The sequence below is a fragment of the Schistocerca gregaria genome, chromosome 3 (genome assembly GCF_023897955.1).
Source record: "Schistocerca gregaria isolate iqSchGreg1 chromosome 3, iqSchGreg1.2, whole genome shotgun sequence".
In the NCBI taxonomy this organism is placed as follows: domain Eukaryota; kingdom Metazoa; phylum Arthropoda; class Insecta; order Orthoptera; family Acrididae; genus Schistocerca; species Schistocerca gregaria.
In genome coordinates, this window is record NC_064922.1 from 84,249,268 (window position 1) to 84,271,168 (window position 21,901).

At 45.2% G+C, this 21,901-nt stretch overlaps 1 protein-coding gene across 2 annotated transcripts in view; it reads left to right on the plus strand.

The window, feature by feature from the left end:
- The window catches only part of LOC126354893 (GTP-binding protein GEM), a 1,071,510-nt gene that overhangs the window by 1,026,877 nt on the left and 22,732 nt on the right, over positions 1-21,901 (plus strand). For both annotated transcript variants that reach the window (XM_050004950.1, XM_050004951.1), the window contains 2 exons: positions 5,352-5,434; positions 5,520-5,709. In XM_050004950.1, coding sequence (XP_049860907.1) covers positions 5,352-5,434; positions 5,520-5,709 — 273 coding nt within the window. The remainder of the gene's footprint in view (positions 1-5,351; positions 5,435-5,519; positions 5,710-21,901) is intronic.

Sequence of the window (21,901 nt, forward strand, 5' to 3'; positions counted from 1 at the left end):
TTGCCGCGAGTAGCCGTTTTCGTAGCGACATGCAACTGGGCTGTCTTGTTTCTGGTCGTGTAGTGGTACACACGAGAAACGCCTCACTAGCAATTCGCATTATTCATTTCATATCCCCTTTACTTTCGCCATCGTCCGTTACCTTGGTGCCCGAGTAGCAAAACTTGCCTACTGCTTCTAGTGTCTCATTTCCTGGTCTTTAATATGCATTTTCTTCACTTTCTGTATAATTCCAAGCTGATAGAGCAGCCCAGTGAATAGGCGAGGGTGCGGTGGGCGGGATGCCGTTGCGGTGACGAGCGCGGCAGGAGGACGAGGCCGGGCTCCTATCGCGCCCACGTGGCGACCACAGTAGTGGATGAGGCCGGCGTGGTCGATACTGGCGCCTTTGGGCCGCGCCGGTGCGCCGCTATCGCCAGCTGTCGGCGTGTCTTTGTGGCGCGCCATTAATCAGCCAGCCGCTGAGCGCGCATGCGCCCAACGATTGGCCGCCTGTCTTTCAGCCACAGCCTCCAGTCCACAGCTGACGCCGCCGCGTACAAAACTACCAGGGCCTTACAATTTCTTGTCATGTGTTGTGTCTTTTTCCAATATCCCTTTTAAGACCGTCAACACATCTACGTCACTTACATTCAATCTATATCAACTTCTTGGGATCATAGCAGTGAATGTCTTCTTTCATTTTTGTGTAATGTCATGTGTGCTTAATTGTCAGTCCAAACGCTGGAGCAGTCCAAAGAGACTGGTAGCATCAGCGTATTGTATGTGACCTACTTCACAGGTGCTCGGCACTTTCCCAGAACCCTTCCAAAAAACGCAATCCTTGCATTTTCCTTCCCTAATGCTCATTTTGTGTGTTCATCGCTATTGATATTGCTCCTTAGGATGTTCGCCACTAATCTAGTAGTCGAACAGACTCGGGTATTTCGTCTTATAGGCGTTATTTCGCGTTTATCCCCATTTAATGATAACTAACATTCATTATGCCAAATGGAAGTTATATCTACATCATTTGCATTTTCTTGCAATCATCTAATGACGGTACTACTAGGTAAACATTCCTGGCGTATTATTTGACTATACTAATGTCCTGTATGCGGCCGGTCATGCAGTCATCTTGACACGATAATTCAGCAATTCTTCTGGTCGCCATCTTCAGGTCTTCGATTCACCCGACAGAGGTACATACTGCTAGCGATTCATTGTGTCTGCCGTCTTTTACCACTTGGCGCTGTACCTACCATATGTGTTATGGGGCAACAGCGATAATCTTTCTCGCAGGCACTTTTATTATCCGCGGCACACCATTGCAATAATCAGTTCTGGTGAGGCGTAGCAAACTAGGTTCTCAGCTGAAGATGGCGGCCATAATGAGTCAAGGTAAATGGATGATCCGGTTCCAGATACGACAAGAATACAATCCAATGATGATACTTTCTTGTAGGAAACAGTCATAATCGAACAATCTAGTAGTACTGCTAAAGTTATAAATTGGTTCTGTATGTTGAGAACATTGTTGGGTAATGTGTCAAGATTTGGATACTGTTGTATTCACAGAATACGCTAGACGTTTGGCATACGAAATGTGACAGGAGCAGAATCCCACCGAATCATTTCTCCATGGAATCCTGTTTGAAGACGTCCATTTTTATTGTCTTTGGCCACTAAACTCCTGTCTGTTTACTAGTGTAATACCTGCTCTTTACAGTTTGTTTGCCGGCCGCGGTGGTCTCGCGGTTCTAGGCGCGCAGTCCGGAACCGTGCGACTGCTACGGTCGCAGGTTCGAATCCTGCCTCGGGCAAGGATGTGTGTGATGTCCTTAGGTTAGTTAGGTTTAAGTAGTTCTAAGTTCTAGGGGACTGATAACCACAGCAGTTGAGTCCCATAGTGCTCAGAGCCATTTGAACCATTTGAACAGTTTGTTTTCCAGTTACGTTCACACATCACACCTTCGTCATGTAGCCGTAATATTTTGCCATCCAGACTCCGTAACGACATATTAAGAGAACGAGAAGAACTTTAGAATCTAGTTTTTTTGTCTTTGTACATACATTCGTGAATCATTTCCAAATAGAAATGAAGCGGATGAAGAAAAATGCCTAACGTTTACTGTCTCGATGGCCAAGCATGATCTCATGATGTGTTAGCGTAGTTCTTGTTCAGATCGCCCACTCTGGAGCTTGACCGAACTGACAAAGGGGTCGCGTCCACCCGCCATCGCCGATTTCGTCGAAATTCATGGTACCTGCAGGACTTGCCTAGAAATGAAAGAGACACAAGTGGGAGCTCTAGAGGCCGAAGCGTTTAACAGAATATTTGGTAGCATTTTTGGCTTAGGTCGTGTGAGGCATGAGTCTTTTGTGATGACATGTCTTACAGGTTGGCGCAGAAGAAAAAGTACAGAACGGTCATCAACGTCTCAAGAGTTCGAGTCCTTCTACGGGAACTTTTTTATTTCGAATTTTTATGTAACTTCCACTGCAAATAAACCGTAATAATGTTGCATATACTGTATTTATTATCGATTTCATGAAAGGCGTGGAAAATGGAGGCAAAGGAAAATTTGGTGGACGATTACTCGTCATTTCTGCAGCAAGATCTGGAAAACTTGCAACAGTCCTAAACAAAAAATTTTTGACTGGTGTGGTTAAACCTTACGCTTAGGAGGACAAACTGCATGACTTAACGCACTCGTGGGGAGGGCAAATATATCGACGACAAGATTTCTGATGATGAATGATTGCCATTATGATTCCTCCCAAAAGTGTACTCGCTAGTGCAAACCAGTAATGTTTTCTTTTATCGCTAGGCGAATAATTTGATTAAAAAGCTTCAAATCTGCTCTATCTCATCGAGAGAGAAAAAGAAATTACATCTTGAGAGGACGTAACGAAAATACATTCCATTGCCAATATTTGGTGAACCGATGTGTTACGCATGGAGCGGTGACACAATCTGCGATGAGAGACAACTTTTATAAGTATAAATAAGATTCGTTTTTCTGTATAAATTTCAAAACCAGCATGTCAGGGTAAAAATGCGGCGCTTATAAGATGTGCAAGATGCCAAGGAAATTGCTGTTTCCGCTGTTTATAATACGAACATCACACCAGCACGTGTAAATCATCTACTGTAAAATAATAAAAGTAACTAATTTTGTATACGAAATTCTCGTGTACAATTTACAATCCCTTCCCAGAATTTATTTCCATTCCCAAATTTCCTTTTGCTTTCCTATTACGAAAATATTAATGAACACCATATATTGGCGAATATTTCAGTTTATTTGCCGCGTAAGTAACGTAAAAACTGTAAAGGGAAAAATTCAGTTTTCGCGTAGAGGTTTGACCCAGCGACCTTCGGATTATCGTTCTGCACTGTTTGCACTGCGCCATCTGTTGCCTGAAAACTACGCTGACACAAATGGCTAATGTTCCACGCGACCATTGCCAAAAATACTATTTTTCCCAAACGCTTGACCATATAGAACTTCTATTTCTGGCCAAGCCCTGCGGATACCGTAAATAGGGTCGAAATCGGTGACGACCGATAGACACGCCCCCCCCCCCCCCCCCCCGCCCCCCGTGTTAAGTTGCGCCTGACACGTAGGCAGCTTGCTGCTCTTCTATGGAAACTACGACCGTATCTCCTGGGAGACGGAGCGCATACTGTAGCCAACATCGGGGGTTAACGTCTTGCGATCGGAGCGTTCTATACTAGACCCGTTGAGTCTTCATGCTGAAGCCGGTGAATTGCCACTAACCTACCGGCGTGATATATTGCTTTGTCGGTATGCCTGTCGGCTATTACCAATGCCCGACCACCCGTCTTATCGTTCCTTTTTTGACGACTCTCTCGACCGTCAATACGGGTTGTATGTATCTGCCCTGCTACGCCCTAGAGTTCGCTTTCGTCATCTCCTTCAGAAACTTGATTTTCCTCTTGCTGCAACCTTTAGAGTGGGCGAGAGCCAAACGCCACCTTGGCTCCAGTCTCAGGTTCGCGTTCACCTTGACCTCGGCTCGCTCCCAAAATATGGTTCAAATGTCTGTGAGCACTATGGGACTTAACATCTGAGGTCATCAGTCTCCTATAACTTGTACTTAAACCTAACTAACCTAAGGACATCACACACATCCATGCCCGAGGCAGGATTCGAACCTGCGACCGAAGCAATCGCGCGGTTCCGGACTGTAGCGCCTAGAACCGCTCGGACACCCCGGCCGGCTCGCTCCCAAAGGAGGTTACCGCAGCTTCGGTATACCGCTCGCCGGTTTGTCGAACTTCGTTCGAAGTTCATTAATACAATCTTCATTTATACCGATCGCTCTAAGACCAATGACGGTGTCAAGTGTTCTTTTCTTGTCGACTCACACAGTTCGAAATACCGGTTTCATGGCCATTGTTCGGTCTTCACAGCTTAGCTATTTGCCGTCTATCAGGCTGTTCTTTATATCCGCCGCCACCGACATTCTGCTTATGTCATCTGCTCTGTTTCCGTGAGCGCCATCCAGAGCGTCAGTGATCCGTATCCGGTTCACCCTTTCGTGCACCGGATCCAACACTCTCTCCAGCAGCTGGCGGACGACAGTTTTCCGATTACCTTTACCATGTCGGTATCCCTGGGAACGAAGCTGCAGATGCCGCGGCCAAGGCTGCGGTCCTCCGGCCTCGGACGGCTTCTTGTTGTGTCCCTTCATCAGATTGTAGCACGATCATTTGTCGGCGCATTTTATCGCTGTGGCATGTCGATTGGTCTACACTTACTGAAAACAAGCTTCGGGCCTCGAAACCTCTCCCCACGTCTCGGACGATCTCTTCACGCCCTTCTCGGTGGGAGGTCGTTTTGGTCCGGTCGCGGATTGGACACTGCCGGTTCAGCCACCGCCATCTGCTGACGGCAGCGGCGGCGCCGGTCTGCCCGTGTAGGCAATTGCTGGCGGTACGCCACATTTTAACGTCCTGTCCGAATTTTAATACACTGAGCATTGGTCTTGGCCTGCCATGTACTCTGGATGAAATTTTAGCGGGTGACCCAGGAGCAGCTGTTCGCGTTCTTCGTTTTATCCACTTGACAAACCTGTCTAAGGACATTTGATTATGCTGTTTTCTTTTAATCCCTTGGATGTTAATGTGCCTTTTATAGTGTTGTCCTTTTTAGTTGCTGTTTTAACATTGTGCCTCGCGGTGCATTCATTATTTAGTCTGGGTGCTAATGACCACTGTAGTTGTGAGCACTAACCCCCCCCCCCCCCCCCAAAAAAAAAAAAAAATACTGTGGACAATTTATTTACTTATTTACTTATTTATTTCCCGTCGTGGTGACGCGAGCTTCCTCTGTTTGTTTCAGACGTGCCAAAGGAGCAGTCGGTGTTCATCATGCTGAACGGCGAGGAGTCCGAGCTGTGCTTCATCAACATGACCAACCCGAAGGTGAGCCTCGCGCGCGGCTAGCTGTAGCAGTGGGGTGGTGGGGCTGCCGGCAGCCGCTGACCTGGGGGCGGCGCGCGTGTCGCAGGTGGAGCTGGACCGCCAGGACCCGCCGGACGCGTTCGTGGTGATGTACTCGGTGATCGACAAGGCGAGCTTCCAGCGCGCCGAGGGCGAGCTGGCGCGCCTCGCCGACTGGGAGCTGCTGCGCGCGCGCCCCGCCATCCTCGTCGGCAACAAGGTCGACCTGGTGCGCAGCCGCGCCGTCTCCTCGCAAGGTGCGCCGCTCGCACTGCTGCCGCCGCGCCTTCCGCCCGCTCCACTAGATCCTCCTGCCTACTGAAAGCAGCTTCCCCCTACCCGACCATTCGCCTTCCACTATGACTGTAGCTATTTCGTTATTGTCTGTGGTGTTGGCTTCGTTCATCCATAAAATACGAGGCGTGTTCGGAAAGTAAGGTCCGATTAGGCACGAAATGAAAACCACTGTGCACAGATGTGTTGGGCAGTGTCTTTAGTGTGCCTGGCGATCGCTTCACGTCGCTCTTTGCGGTTCAGAGCGCAAAGTGATCACTTAAAAATACCTAAAACATCATTGGGTTCCGCCAAGTACACTATGTGATCAAAAGTATCCGGACACCCCCAAAAACATACGTTTCTCATATTAGGTGCACTGTGCTGCCACCTACTGCCAGGTACTCCATGTCAGCAACCTTAGTAGTCATTAGACATCGTGAGAGGGCAGCATGCGGCGGTCCGTGGAACTCACGGTCTTCGAAAGTGGTCAGGTGATTGGGTGTCACTTGTGTCATACGTCTGTACTCGAGATTTCCACACTCATAACATCCCTAGGTCCACTGTTCCCGATGAGATAGTGAAGAGGAAACGAGAAGGGACATGTACAGCACAAAAGCGCACAAGCCGACCTCGTCTGTTGACTGACAAGAGACCGCCGACATTTGAAGAGGGACGTAATGTGTAATAGGCAGACATCTATCCAGAACATCACATAGGAATTCCAAACTACATCAGGACCCACTGCAAGTACCATGAAAGTTTGGCGGGAGGTGAGAAAACTTGTATTTCATGGTCGAGCGGCTCCTCATAAGCCACACATCACGCCAGTAAATTCGAAACGACGCCTCGCTTGGTGTGAGGAGCATAAACATTGGACAATTCAACAGTGAAAAAACGTTGTGTGGAGTGACGAATCACGGTCCACAATGTGGCTATCCGATTGCTGGGTGCGGGTATGCCAATGCCCGGTGAACGTCATTTGCCAGCGTGTGTTGTGCCAACAGTGAAATTCGGAGGCGTTGATGTTATGATGTGGTCGTGTTTTTCATGGACAGGACTTGCACCCCATGTTGTTTTGCGTATCATACCACAGCCCTACATTTATGTTTTAAACACCTTCTTGCTTCCCTCTGTTGAAGAACAATTCGGGGATGGCGATCGCATCTCTCAACACGATCGAGCACGTGTTCATAATGCACAACCTGTGGCAGAGTGGTTACACGACAGTAACATCCCTGTAATGGACTAGCCGGCACAGAGTCTTGACCTGAATCCTACAGGGGTTTTTGGGGTGTTTTGGAACGCCAACATCGTGTTAGGCCTCACCGACCGACATCGATACCTCTCCTCAGTGCAGCACTCGGCGAAAAATGGGCTGCCATTCCCCAAGAAACCTTCCAGCACCTCACTGATCGTATGCCTACGAGAATGGAAGCTGTCATCAAGGCTAAGGGTGGGCCAACACCATAATGAATTCCAGCATTACCGATGGAGGTGCCACGAACTTGTAAGCCATTTCCAGTCAGGCGTCCGGATACTTTTGAACACATAGTGTATGTGGATCTGATGAGAGATTTCGCCTGAAGCTATTCAGCCCAGATAACGTAAATGTGGTCCAAATGGCTCTGAGCACTATGGGACTCAACATCTATGGTCAACAGTTCCCTAGAACTTAGAACTACTTAAACCTAACTAACCTAAGGACATCACACAACACCCAGCCATCACGAGGCAGAGAAAATCCCTGACCCCACCGGGAATCGAACCCGGGAACCCGGGCGTGGGAAGCGAGAACGCTACCGTACGACCACGAAATGCGGGCTAACGTAAATGTGATGCGTTTCTTTCTTAGAGAGAATTTTCAGCCGCATTCTGCAGGGGCAATGAAGACGCTCGCCGGCCGTTGTGGCCGAGCGGTTCTAGGCGCTTCAGTCCGGAACCGCGCTACTGTTACGGTCGCAGGTTGGAATCCTGCCTCGGGCATGGATGTGTGTGTTGTCCTTAGGTTAGTTAGGTTTAAGTAGTTCTAATTCTGGGGGACTGATGAGCTCAGATGTTAAGTCCCATAGTGCTCACAGCCATTTTTTTTAAGACGCTCCTGCAACGTTTACGATGGGAAGTGTTTGATCACCAACAGTACAGCCCTTAATTGGCTCCCTCCGTTGTTCATCTTTGCTTACATGAACCGCTGGGTATTTTGGCACAAACAACGAATGGCAGGCCAGCCTAGAGAATTGGCGGAAAGCACAGGCGGATGCTTTCTGTGACGAGGGTACTGAAAAGTTTGTACAACGCCACGACAGATGTCTAAGTTGGAGCGGCGGCTATTTAGAGAGGTAGCTGGAAGGTGTAGCCAACTCTGGCGAATAAAACATTTTTGATTTTCACTGTGGCTTTCATTTCGCGACCGATCGGACGTTACTTTCCGAATGTAGGGATTTTTTTTTTTTTTTTTCCTTGCACGCCGCGTTCCTGGAAACGATCCCCATTTTCGTGTGATTTGCATCATGTATTGCGACATTTCTACGTGATGTTTTCTACGTGAGAGCTGCTGTCTTACTCTGTTGCTTGCAGTACACACAGAGTCTCCATTTCCGTTATCTTGTTGACAAGCCGTGAAGTTCCAAAAACAGCTAAGAAGGTGAGCGCGCTAGCACTGCTGCAGCAGGCAGGCATCCTTCCCGCGAGTGTACCGGTACGCGTCCGACGCTCGTCCCAAAATGGCAGTGGAGCCGTCAGGCAACGTCGAAATTTTTTTAGGTCGGCAGCTCTTTCGGGCGGGAATTCGTAGAATTCGACCAGAATACCGGGAGGCAGGTTCCCGGTTGCCCTTCCGGGGCCACAGCCCGACACGCGAAGCGAAGACTGTCCGCAACATGTTGGCCAGCAAATGGATCGCAGCACTGGATCACCCACCGTATTCTCCGGATTTGGCCACAGCTGGTTGTTCCCCAAATTGAAGTAGGCAATCAAAGAACGTTATGACGCACTTAAGGACAGCCAAAAAAACTCTACTGCAGTACGAAATGCAACTCCAAAAATGACTACAGTCACTGTTTTAAAATGCTTTTACAATGATTCCATCTGTGTTTTTATTAAGGGGAAGACTATTTTTAATAAGTACAGTGATTTTGTGATCACGATCCGTGACTTTGTTTTCACAGGCGCAGTTCGGGACACACTGTGTATAAACATGCGCAATTTTGTAATTAATGATGTATTTTTATATACAGTTAGTGGCATATTTGGAAAATGAGCTTTTGTAAATAGCGATCAAAACGTTTTTCTGCTTGAGGGCGTTGCTGAAGCAAATATGCAACTTAGCACGTGTCAGATGCGGCTGTACAGACAGCGTAACCACCGGCTTTTAGGCAGGGGACTACTGTGGAATTCGTGTCTGTCCGACGTGCGTGCGCCGAACGCGGAACCGTGAACTACGGCGACGCTGATGGTCTGGGGTGCCACCTCGTGTGGTAGCAGGGCACCTTCGACTGTCATCTGCAGCCTCCGTGCAGTACAGCCGTACGTCGACGACATTGTACCCCCCGTTTTGTTGCCCTTCGTGGTGAGCCATCCTGCGCTTACGTTTCAGCGAGAGTTTCTGCGGCTTGTCTTCGCGCTTCCCAAACTCTCCCACGGCCAGAAGGCCGTCGCATCTCTCCGCAATTGAGAATGTTTGGAGTATTACCATCAGGGCCCTCCAATCGTCTCGGGATTTCGACGGCCTAACGCACCGATTGGACAGAATTTGGGATGAGGTCCCTCAGAGGACATCCAGCAACCGCGTCAACCAATGGCAAACCGAATAACTGCTTGCATAAGGGCCAGACGTAGACCAACACGTTACTGACTTCCTCAATTTGTGAATCTCTTTCTCTTCAATAAATCACCCAATTCTTCCAAAACTGTAATCATTTGTTTGCTTGTACAAGCACATCACATCCACCGACTTCCTTCTCATTCGGTTAATTCCTTTCTCGTGCGTCTTTTTTTTTGGTTAGTGTGTATAGCAGAAACGCTACATTTTCTGGTATCATTTGTAGGAGCCAAACCAGGAAGGAGGTAGTAAAATTCGTAGCATACATAAAGGGAGCAATTATAATGGGCACGTGGGCCTCTTCTAATGAAGTATTACGATGTTTTACTGATCGTACAGTTCATTACTTGATTTATTTTTATAGTCCGTCAAAATTTTTTTGTAATTTTAAATCGCTTGTAATCCTTCAACATCCAGGTAGTATAGACATCACTGCGCTGTACGCGTGTTTACTCAACCTTTGGTGATTTTCATGTCGACAATCTAGGGCATTATAACCAACAGTAATATATTTGCTGCACCGTATTGCAAAGACCCATACCAAACTTCATTTGTTGCTAGTGGTTAGAGAAAGCCTGCAAATGGGCGTGTTTTTGCTAAAATAATTTTTCTGGTGCCAGTGTCGATTTTCTTTATAATATTTCTTGCACGGTGCGTTACGGAAATGATTCCCGGGTTCATGTTTGTTTCTACATGTGTTACTGCATTTGTGGAATATGTTCTCGATGTTGGAGTTGCTGCTTCATCTTGTTGATTTACTGTCACATATAAATACCCGCAATTTTGTAATTAATTATGTATCTTTATATATAGATAATGGGGATTCTGGAAAATAAACATTTACTTGCTTTTTTTCTTGTAATTATCTTACGCAGAAACACATATTGAACGTCACTAGCAGAACTGGGAAAGTGTTGAAGGAACTGCAAATATACTGACACTACGATATCGTAATGTGATCTGCTAGGATTCATCTCATAAATAAAATATGAAGAAAAAATACTGAATGAAAAACGGGGAAGTGACTCATTAGACTTGTTCAGATGCTTCGATACTACCCTTAAATGAGCAAATGAAACAGTGATACATAGAAAAAAGTACTTTTCTAACCAATATATGAATGGCTTATTTCTATAGCGGTACAAGTCCATTAGTCCACTTTTCCGTCTATACTGCTTCTGAAATTAAAGAGCCAAACAAACAGAAAGAAAGTTTCATCTCTAACTGCAGAGTTTCCAGCGCTCATTTAACTTTAGGACTCTGTATCTCAATATGAATAAAAATGGACTTGTACTACTATTGAAATAAGCCCTTCATATGAGCAAGTAATGATCCCCATTACATACGAAAAATGCCTTCTGCTCTAAGCATAGCGTACGTACATGTGTTCGACATGTAGCTCTATTTCTGTTGACTGTGTATAAAACATCTTTGTGACTTTGCACATTTCTATATTGTGCCTGTAAATTTTTCTCGTGACGTTTTATATAACGGGCATCGATGGTCGTACAGCCTAGAATGGGTACACCAATCACGCAAAATCGCCGTGACAACTGAGGCAACCAACCCACCGACTCACCAGGTTGAAGATCCGAGTTTAGTATACCACTGTGCTCTGATGCGTGAAGAAGGCCATAACTGCCTGCTAAACTTTGTCGTCCGACAGGAATCGTCGACCGTTCGATACCTTTTTTGATGGCATGGGGAAAGACGAGGACTTTCCGGAGGGCGCTCGATAGTCCTCCTCTTGAGTGGATGTAACTTCTGCGTTACGACATTTGCGATATGGGGACGTCCATCATCATGAAAAAGCAGCGTCCAGCACCAAGTTTCAGCACGGAACTTGGTGCACCATTCCAGAACGGTGGTTTTCGACAGACATGCTGCCTCATCCACATTCTTCGTTGGATGATTACCAGTGTTTGCCCTTCGGCAGCGAAAACAACAGTATCAGGACGAAAAAAATGGTTCAAATGGCTCTGAGCACTGTGGGGCTTAACATCTGAGATTATCATTTCCGTACAACTTAGAACTACTCAAACCCAACTAGCAGTCGCGCGGTTCCGGACTCCACTCGGGCACAGCGGCCGGCATGTCAGAGCGTTGGTCCTGTTTGGACCCATTCGGCAATAGCGTCGCCGTAGTTCACGGTTCCGCGTTCGGCGCACGCACGTCGGACAGACACGAATTCCACAGTAGTCCCCTGCCTAAAAGCCGGTGGTTACGCTGTCTGTACAGCCGCATCTGACACGTGCTAAGTTGCATATTTGCTTCAGCAACGCCCTCAAGCAGAAAAACGTTTTGATCGCTATTTACAAAAGCTCATTTTTCAAATATGCCACTAACTGTATATAAAAATACATCATTAATTACAAAATTGCGCCGGTAGCCGGGCCGAATGGCGGGAGTCAGTCAGGTTGGTATCAGACAGCTGTCTGGGGCATCTCTTCTGCCTGGAATCTCGCTTACTGGAGTGTAATTGTCTTCGTGATGGGGCCCACTTCGAAGTGTGGCGTGTCTGGAGAGTCTCCTGACTGTCGCCCGCCGTGTTGCCCGATAACCAGGAGTGTTGGTCATGTGTACCGCCTCTTTCAGTAGCAGAGCACCTTTGGTCGTCATCCGCAGCTCACTGATAGAACAGATGTTGTACCCGCTGTTTCGTTGCCTTCTATGGCAAGCCGTCCTGGGCCTACGTTTCAGCAAGGTAATGCCCGCCTGCATATGGCGAGAGTGAGAGGCACCCACATACCTTGCTCGTCCTGTGGCACCAAGCAGTCAGGCCTGCAAGATGATTGGTCTGCCAAGCGAGTGGATTCATTCTCATTTATCAATGACTGATTATGAGCTCTAGTACCCACAATTAAGCTACAAATTATTCTAATGTTTGAATAATACGCAACAGAAACGGTAACTCACATCTGACCACATTTTCTTTCTTACTCAACGGCTTTGGTCAATACGTGGCCATCGCACTGAATATGAATGGCGCACACATTATAAATTCTGGATATCATGACTACACACTATTCGAAAAACAAGGCCATCAGTCTTTTCCTTTTCACTATCTTTTTTATTCCGATTAATTCTATTATGTTTCAAAGATAACCTAGACACACCATTACATTTTCTACAATTACACATGAGAAACTCCGCCCAGTGGGCATGACTTTACATTGGTGATTCTCTATCTTATGGTCTCGTAATGATCTAACGCTACAGTGCACTTTCTGGATAGGATGGTCGATCTTTTGCTATATCTCACACTTCGACTCTCACACCCATCATCACGAAAATTTCCTCCAGACCGAGCGGTACAAAAAGGAAGATGCATAAGCCACTTCCTCTGAACCTATCTTGCTACTCTCCCATGCAAACCTTACATACTTAAATTACATGAAATACATCACACTGGCAACATAAATACATCACAAAGAACAGTCACAACGTTAGAATCACTTCACTTTCAGCTTTCCCACTTCAATTAGTATTCATCCCAGTTTCACACGACACTGCCCCACTTCGTAACTTTCCTTTCCTACTACGATCTCTAGAGGATATATGCACGTCTTCCTGTGCAATGCAAGCCAAGTGGCGTTGCTGGATAGACGGCTGACTCACCTTGCTTCTCTCTCTGAGTATTAGAGGCTGAATCCAGAGTCACAAGGAAACATAACACGCAAAGTAATATTAAGAATATATTCGTCACACACGCGAGTCCTCAACTGATACCATGGACGAGTTCTTCTCTTTATCCTTTGTCTCATATACAGATTGAGACTCACACAGTACTCACCACATGAAAGTACTTGTCTCAAATTTCAAGTCCTGCACACGCCATTTCTTAAATATTCCTAACTTACAGCACACACGCCAGTAATTCATCTTAACTTTAGCACTCACAAGTATTCCAACTTAGAACTAGCACTCGCAAGTATTTTAAGTTATTGCTACACGTGGTTTCACTGTGACCATTGGTCACTTCCGAAGATTACTACGATCTTCTTAATATAACCTGCCTGTCATTTAATTCCCCCCCGCCCCTAAAAAAAAAGTTCCTGAAATTGTTCCAAACTACTCTTAAGTATTCCACATGCATACCATTTTCTCCACTCTCTTATCTTCACACAGCACACCTAAGACAGGTCTCACTAACACAAGATCCAACGCCAGAGTGCCGAAACATGGCCGTTCTTCAGGTCATCTCGCACCTCGGCCGAAGTGATGGAACACCATACTACCGTATTGGTCAGCCACATTTCAGGCGCTCAAAGTTCAGGTAAATTGCATCTCTTTGATTTCACTAATGGTGACCAAAGGACCATCACAAAAATGATCATATATTGCACATTCATTTCACAGATCTCATCAAATTGGATGTAGGGATTTATTTTGTGGGAGTGCACATGTGATCAATTAAATAAATAAATAGTCATTCTTTCCTACACTGGTATCCAGTTTCGGTGTATTAAGTTATTATTACAAAAAATACGTTGTTCTAACAAGAATAACGAAGAATGTTGCACCTGTCTTCGTGCTTGCCAAGTCCTCCCTCGGCCAGGAGGTCGCCGGATATCTCCTCAATTGAGAAGGTTTGGGGCATTATGGGTAGAGCCCTCCAACCATCTCGGGATCTCGACGATCTATCGCATCAGTTGAACAGAATTTGGGATGAAGTCCCTCGGGAGGACATCCAGCAACTCTGTCAATCAGTGCAGAGCCGCGTAACAGCTTGCATGAGGGCCACACGTGGACCATTGCTTTATTGGCCTGGTCAGTTTGTGAAGCTCTTTCTCTGGAATAAATCATCCAATTTTTCTGAAATTGTAATGATTTGTTTGTGCGAACATGTACACCACATCAACCTGTTTCCGTCTCATTCGGATAATTCCTTCGTAGTGAGTAGCTTTTTGTGTTATTGTGTATCTCGTATACTTCGTATCGTTACTGTGTAAATCTTGTGGTAAACTGACAAGCATTCTGAACACCATTTCCGAAATGTGTCCTCTTGTTCCTGTCCTCTATTGTCAAAGTAGACCATATGTAGAACCTATAGGTGGAGCTAATTTTCCTGAGAACTAGGTATTTAAGCCTTGTTGAAGAAAATAGATTGTCAAATTTACCTTTTGTGTGTGTATGACGTTGACTGGCAAGATAAATGCTAGTAGGCAATGCATCACTTCAGACAGGAAGTGCCGTATGTAAAAACGTGGACTGAGATGTAGCCGCAGTTCCACATTTTAAAATGACTTTGTAATTGATTGTTCATTCGTAAAATTTATCAGTAGTGGCACGTCAGAAACCGGTGTCAACTTTGTTCAACAGGCGTCTCCATTGTTTACAACACTCCAGTTATTTTAAAGTTTTGGCTAACATAGCACCTAATTTATTGCTTGCTGCTGCTGCAGCCAGTGACGTTCCTTTGCACGACGTTATAGGTAAACAAAAGTGGAGTGATAGGAAAACATGCATCCCTCCATTTCTTGTTGAGCGTTCTATAACCGTACTATACCGTGACTGAATAAAATGATTTCTCTTTATGCGTACGTTATATTCTGCTGCACCCTATGAGTTCTGTTGTAAGAAGAAATTAACCTTCTCTGCTGTCTGATATACGGTGAGTGACAGCGTCGTTACACTACATGATCCCCAAATAAAACGAAAGCGCTTTGCGTTGTTTATAAACATCTTACACACTTTCTTTGCTTCACCTTTAGCATAGGACTCATTCAATACATGCACTCACATGTTCAGTCAGATTCGCAGCATCCACATGGTGCAAATTTACATGGTTGAAACACGCATGAAAGAAATTAAAAATAACTAAATAAAAATTTGAAAGTAACTGAGGGTTTTCTAAGATTACACAGTCCACAACGTGTATGTGTTAAAGCCGACCTTAGAGTGCGGCAGGATCAAGAGTACGACTTTGTAATGGTCTGGTGGTTAACTTTATTCTTTTATTACTCGTGAATTGTACCGTGTCTTGCGATTAAGCTTAAGTCCGAATTTCTAACTTGACACAATGTCACTACACAACAGTTTAAGAATTTCATTTTCTGTTGCATAGCTGAGTACCTTTTTGTGACCCGAAGATGACCAGATTCATGGACGAAATTAGCCGTCTTGAACAAAAACAAAAAAGTACAACTGTGTATTATACGATGCAGTTTTTAAACCTCTGACCTATATATTTGTGTGCAGTGTTGTCACAAGCTACGACGTGTATTGGCCTACATCGAAACGGACATAAAAAAATTGTTAGGAGGAAGCAATATCAAGCTTGTCGTTGCGCAAGTATTTGTTGGTTTTACAAAACATCTACTCTTTGACAGAGTAAATAGTGGGGACAACGATAAAGCAAGCGAGATATTAAATACAACTGATAAAAGGAAAAGATAGAATAATGCATCAAAAGAAGCAGGCTATAGCAATGAGACTCACAGAAAGTGTTAAAAGGCAGAGCAGGAACGGCAAGAAACATGCTTGGCTATGCCACGTGTAGGAAATAACAGAAGAAAAAGCAGACTGCTGTAGGAACACAAACAGCTCAGAAGGCAAAAAGAGAGGGCTGAAAACTGGAAGCAATATATGGAAGATGAATTTTGTTATTTGGACAGCAAAATAAATGTTAATGGCAGAAGCCATCTACACTGCTGCATAAAGACAAGACGTTGTTTAACGTTGATTCCAAATACCTCGAAAAATTCTTGACCGATTTACTTCAAATTTCAACACAGTACTCTAATAAACGCTTGCACGGGCAGAGACTATATATATAGGGTGTACATAAAGTCTGGGAACACTTTTAATTACTTTTTGCACAAGAACTAAACATTGTACAGATGTCATAAATCTTTCATTTTGAAGAGAAACTCTGAAAGTTTTCTTCACAAACATTCAATATGCAAACCATGAGTGACCGGCAGACGTCAATACTGTAATCGTTGTTGCCATACCCGTCCCAGCATGGCATTGTTGACTGTTGCAGCGCTTCCAGTGTTCTCTCGGAGAGCTCTGCTACATCACTTGGTAGAGGCGGTACATACACCAGATCTTTAATGTGTCCCCACAGAAAAAAGTCACACGGAATGAGATCTGATGATCGGGGAGGTCATTTCATGAAACAGCTCGCTCCTTACCTGAACTCGCCATTTTTGCCACTAGCGCCATCGGCAAATTACCAAACTACGCTGTGGCGGTATACATGAAAAAAACTTTCAGGGTTTCTTTTCTTAATGACGTATGTATGATATCTGTACAATGTTTGGTTCTTGTGCAATAAACAATTGAAAGTGTTCCCGAACTTTATGTACACCTTTGTGTGTGTGTGTATGTGTGTGTGTGTATGTGTGTGTGTGTGTGTGTGTGTGTGTGTGGACCGATTATTTCACTTGTTGGCGCTCTAATGAACGTTTGCACAGACCTATATATATATATATATATATATATATATATATATATATATATATATATAACTCTCGAAAGGCTTTTGACAGATTTACGTAACATTTGTACGCGGTAGTCTAATAAAAGTTTGCACAGACATATGGGTTACATATATATTTTCAGTAGAAATGTGCTGGTTTTCTGTTAAACCCGACTTTGAGAAAGAAAATGCTGTGCTGTGTAGAATGTCATAAATCTTTCATTTTGAAGAGAATCTCTGAAAGTTTTCTTCACAAACATTCAATATGCAAACCATGAGTGACCGGCAGACGTCAATACTGTAATCGTTCTTGCCATACCCGTCCCAGCATGGCATTGTTGACTGTGGCAGCGCTTCCAGTGTTCTCTCGCAGAGCTCTGCTACATCACTTGGTAGAGCAAGTCACGTTTTACTACTAGCGCTGTATGTGAACTATTAGACAGATGGTTCCTTCCATGTAATATCTTTCTTTATAATTTTAAACAAAAATTGTATACACAGCAATTTGTTGTTTTGTTTCCTTCCACGCTATTAGTTTTAACAGATGACAGGAATGTTGTATTTATGGCTTATCGACCTTTGATTACAATACCACCATGGGATCTGAATCGTCCGGAACTTTGTAATACTACGCTTTTGGAGATTAAAACTATAGGAAACACTGTCATTGAAACTACTATCCCCATAGATCGAGCAACTGAACGAGTCTCTCTCATATCCCATGTATCAAGGATCCCAACCAGTTTATGTACTCATTTTAAGCGACTTCAGTTCCCAATCAACGTTTCCTTTCCACAACAATACACAACGCTCACGGGTAAGGAGAGGGATTGTGGAGAAATGGACATAGACAAGGGGAAGGAGGGGAGGGGGAGAGAGAAGAGGGAATGGAGCGAAGGAGGGGATGGAGGTGGTGGAGAAAGTGACGGAGGAGGAGGAGAGAACACAGAGCAGAAGGAGAGAGAGATTAGAAAGTATATCCAGTTCCCAAAGATGTTTAGCAATTCTGAAGCATTGTTGGGACCGGTAATATGATAAAAAACGGAGATTTACAATTTCAACACAATCTTTTATCAAAAATAGAAGTGTGTTAATGTCGAATATTACTTAAACTGTTAGGAAGTCTTTTCTGAAGTCATTTGTCTGGATACAAACGTTTACAAAGTACGGTAAAGATAAGATGAGAACTGAAGCTTTTAAATGTGTTGCTACAGAAGAATGGTGAGGACAATAGTTGGAGTCACAAAGGATGGCGGTCGAGATTAGGCTCGTCCTGCGCACCTACGTCACGCATTCTCCAGCCAATGAGAGTCCAGTAATGTTCGAACGCTTTTACTGTGAGTGTCTTACCCAGTGCGAGCATTAAACTTGATTATACCGAGTTACGTAGTGAATTCTTATTCCATTTGTTGCGAGCTGTCACGGCTGATGGTGGAGGTACCCGACAATTCTACACAAGCAAGCTAAAGACATAAGTTGCAGAATACACGCTTACATCAAGCGCAAAGCGCGTGTACGCCCGTACCGGTGTTAATGCAGTCGCAGTCTGTTTCTCGACCTGCGCGAACCGGCATCGTTCGTGGGTCGGGCTGTAGTATGGGTAGAAAGATCGCACTACTTATCAAGACCTGCTAAATCGAATGAAGGAGAAAAGAAATTTATGACACAACTTGACTAAAAGAAAGGAACCGTTGTTAGGACACATCCTGAGGCATCGAGGAATTGTCAATTTAGTAAAGAAGGGAAATGTGGGCAGAGACAAAAGTTGACTACAGTAAGCAAGCTAAAACGGATGTAACTTATGAAGAGAGGAAGAGGTCTGCAGAAGGCAGAGTGCCGTGGAGAGGCGAATCAAACGAGACAAAGGGCTACAGTAAGAGCAGCTCCGCGTTACACTTTAAGTCGCTCTGGACACCTACTACCAGATACTTTTCGGATGTTGCAATTTCCAGCGACTGATCGACAAAATACACTACTGGCCATTAAAATTGCTACACCATGAAGATGACGTGGTACAGACGCGAAATTTAATCGACAGGAAGATGCTGTGATCTGTGATATGCAAATGATTAGCTTTTCAGAGCATTCTGACGAGGCTGACGCCGGTGGCGACACCTACAACGTGCTAACACGAGGAAAGTTTCCAACCGATTTCTCATATGCAAACACCAGTTGACCGGCGTTGCCTGGTGAAACGTTCTTGTGATGCCTCGTAAGGAGGAGAAATGCGTACCATCGCGTTTCCGACGTTGATAAAGGTCGGATTGTAGTCTATCGCGATTGCGGTTTATCGTATCGTGACATTGCTGCTCGCGTTGGTCGAGATCTAATGACTGTTAGCAGGATATGGAATCGGTGGGTTCAGGAGGGAAATACGGAACGTCGTGCTGGATCCCAATGGCCTCGTATCAGTAGCATTCGAGATGACAGGCTGATGACAGGCATCTTATCCTCATGGGTGTAACGGACCGTGCAGCCACGTCTCGATCCCTGAGTCAACAGATGAGGACGTTTGCAAAACAACAACCATCTGCACCAACAGTTCGACGACGTTTGCAGCAGCTTGGACTATCAGCTCAGAGACCATGGCTGTGGTTACCCTTCACGCTGTATCACAGACAGGAGCGACTGCGAACCTGGGTGCACGAATGGCAAAACGTCATTTTTTTCGGATGAATCCAGGTTCTGTTTACAGCATCGTGATGGTCGCATCCGTGTTTGGCGACATCGCGATAAACGCACATTAGAAGCGTGTATTAGTCATCGCCATAGTGGCTCATCACTCGGCGTGATAGTATGGAGTGCCATAGTTTACACGTCTCGGTCACCTCTTGTTCGCATTGATGACACTTTGAACAGTGGACGTTACATTTCAGATGTGTTACGACCCGTGGCTCTACCCCTGATTCGATCCCTGTGCATCCCTACACTTCAGCAGGATAATGCACGACCGCAAGTGCAGGATCTGTACGGGCCTTTCTGGATACCGAAAATGTTCAACTGCTTCCCTGGCCAGCACATTCTCCAGATCTCTCACCAATTTAAAACGTCTGGTCAATGGTGGCCGAGCAACTGGCTCGTCACAATACGCCAGTCACTACTCTGTGCTATCGTGTTGAAGCTGCATGGGCAGGTGTACCTGTACACGCCATCCAAGCTCTGTTTGACTCAATGTCCAGGCGTATCAAGGCCGTTATTACGGACAGGGGTGGTTGTTCTGGGTACTGATTTCTCAGGTTCTATGCACCGAAATTGCGTGAAAATGTAATTACCTGTCAGTTCTAGTATAATATATTTGTCCAATGAATACCCATTTATCATCTGCATTTCTTCTTGGTGTAGCAGTTTTAATGGCCAGTAGTTTATAATCGAACAGTAATTCAGCTTTCCGTCTATTTTGCTAAAAACGCTTCACTTACTCGCATCGCTAATACGCCAGGCAGTAATAGGACAGGCGCAAGAGTTCGTGACGTCTACTGATGTCAAATCCAGACGGCCGGAAGCAGCATTGTTGAATGTCTAACCCATCCATAAGGGAGTAGCCCACATCGAGGGATGAAAACGGAAATCGTAGACTTGTGCGACAACCTTCAGGCAGCATCAGAGATTGTCGTTGACGCAGATTCAAACGGCTCTAAAAAAGCGGTCATTCGGTGAACATAGGACAACATTGCGGAGGCTTTGGGCACGTCCTGCGCTACTGTAGAGAAGGAAGAGCCGTGGGAGGTATTGCGCCGTGAGACGTGAGTGAGCAGGGCAGCCAGGCAACTGCAGCGGACCAGCCCGTGAGCAGCCTCTCCGGTGCGCCGCAGCCGGGCAGATGTTCCAGTCGCTCGCACAGCGAGACAAACCTGGAAATCTGACGACCTGAGGCCACCGGAGTCGGCAGGTGTAAAACTGTCGGGAAGTCATGACCTCGTCACTGACCACCAACCTGATCAGGACCATTATTTTGTATGGTATCAGAAGGTGAAGATTTTTTAGTATGATGAGAACCTACGTTGTGAGAATAACTATCAATGACACATCACTGTCTTTCAAATTTGCCATTTGATCAGGATGTAGCTATAGTGTCATCCTTCATATAACTTTTTGCAAGCATGACAAACACTCATAGACTATATAAGGTAGGCGCTCCAGGTTTATGAAGGTAGTCCAACAAGTTCACGCAACGAAGATTACTGTCGACGATTTTCTGCCATTGAAGACACAGCTATTCTCCCGTCATCGACTTGACACGTTCTAGTGAACAATCAGGACTTTCGAGTGAAACTACAATTCTCCAGTTGGGTGTAGAAAGGTACTGAGCTTCACAAAAGGTCATCGACGATGATAGCCATTAGAAGTGAACACAAAGAATTATGTATCACGATTTCAACAAACAGTCCCAAATTATTCCGTAGAATATGTGCATAGAGACTGAACCAGTCCAGAAGGATCTGCTAGGTGCAATCGAGGGATAATTATGCTACCTGCCATCAGCAACCACCCAGTGGATGAATTTACTGTACAGCCGCCACTAGGTAACAATCTGGCCTAGGAACAACAGTGGCGACTGATGGGCATTCTGCGTCAGTTTTCCCACGAGGAAACAAGCCAGACCAGATGACCCAAGCATAGTATCAACACTAGGAACAGCTCTTTGGAGGGCGTAAGAGTTAGAACTCCATTGGAAGAATAATACAGTGCTGGTGTAAACCAGCTATCACTCCACTACTGAAGAAAGAAAAGATCCGTAATTACTAAAGACGGTTGAGGCCTTAGAGAAGGGAAGAAGAACTCAAATGAGATTTGTGACTAATAGATGGAATGTTGTGAAAAAGGTATTGAGGCTCAGTGGGTTGGAAATGGTTGCTCCTCATTCCAGCTCATTTATAGGCAAACGTTCTGATGCTTTCCCTTGTCACTAATACATCACATCATTCGGGAT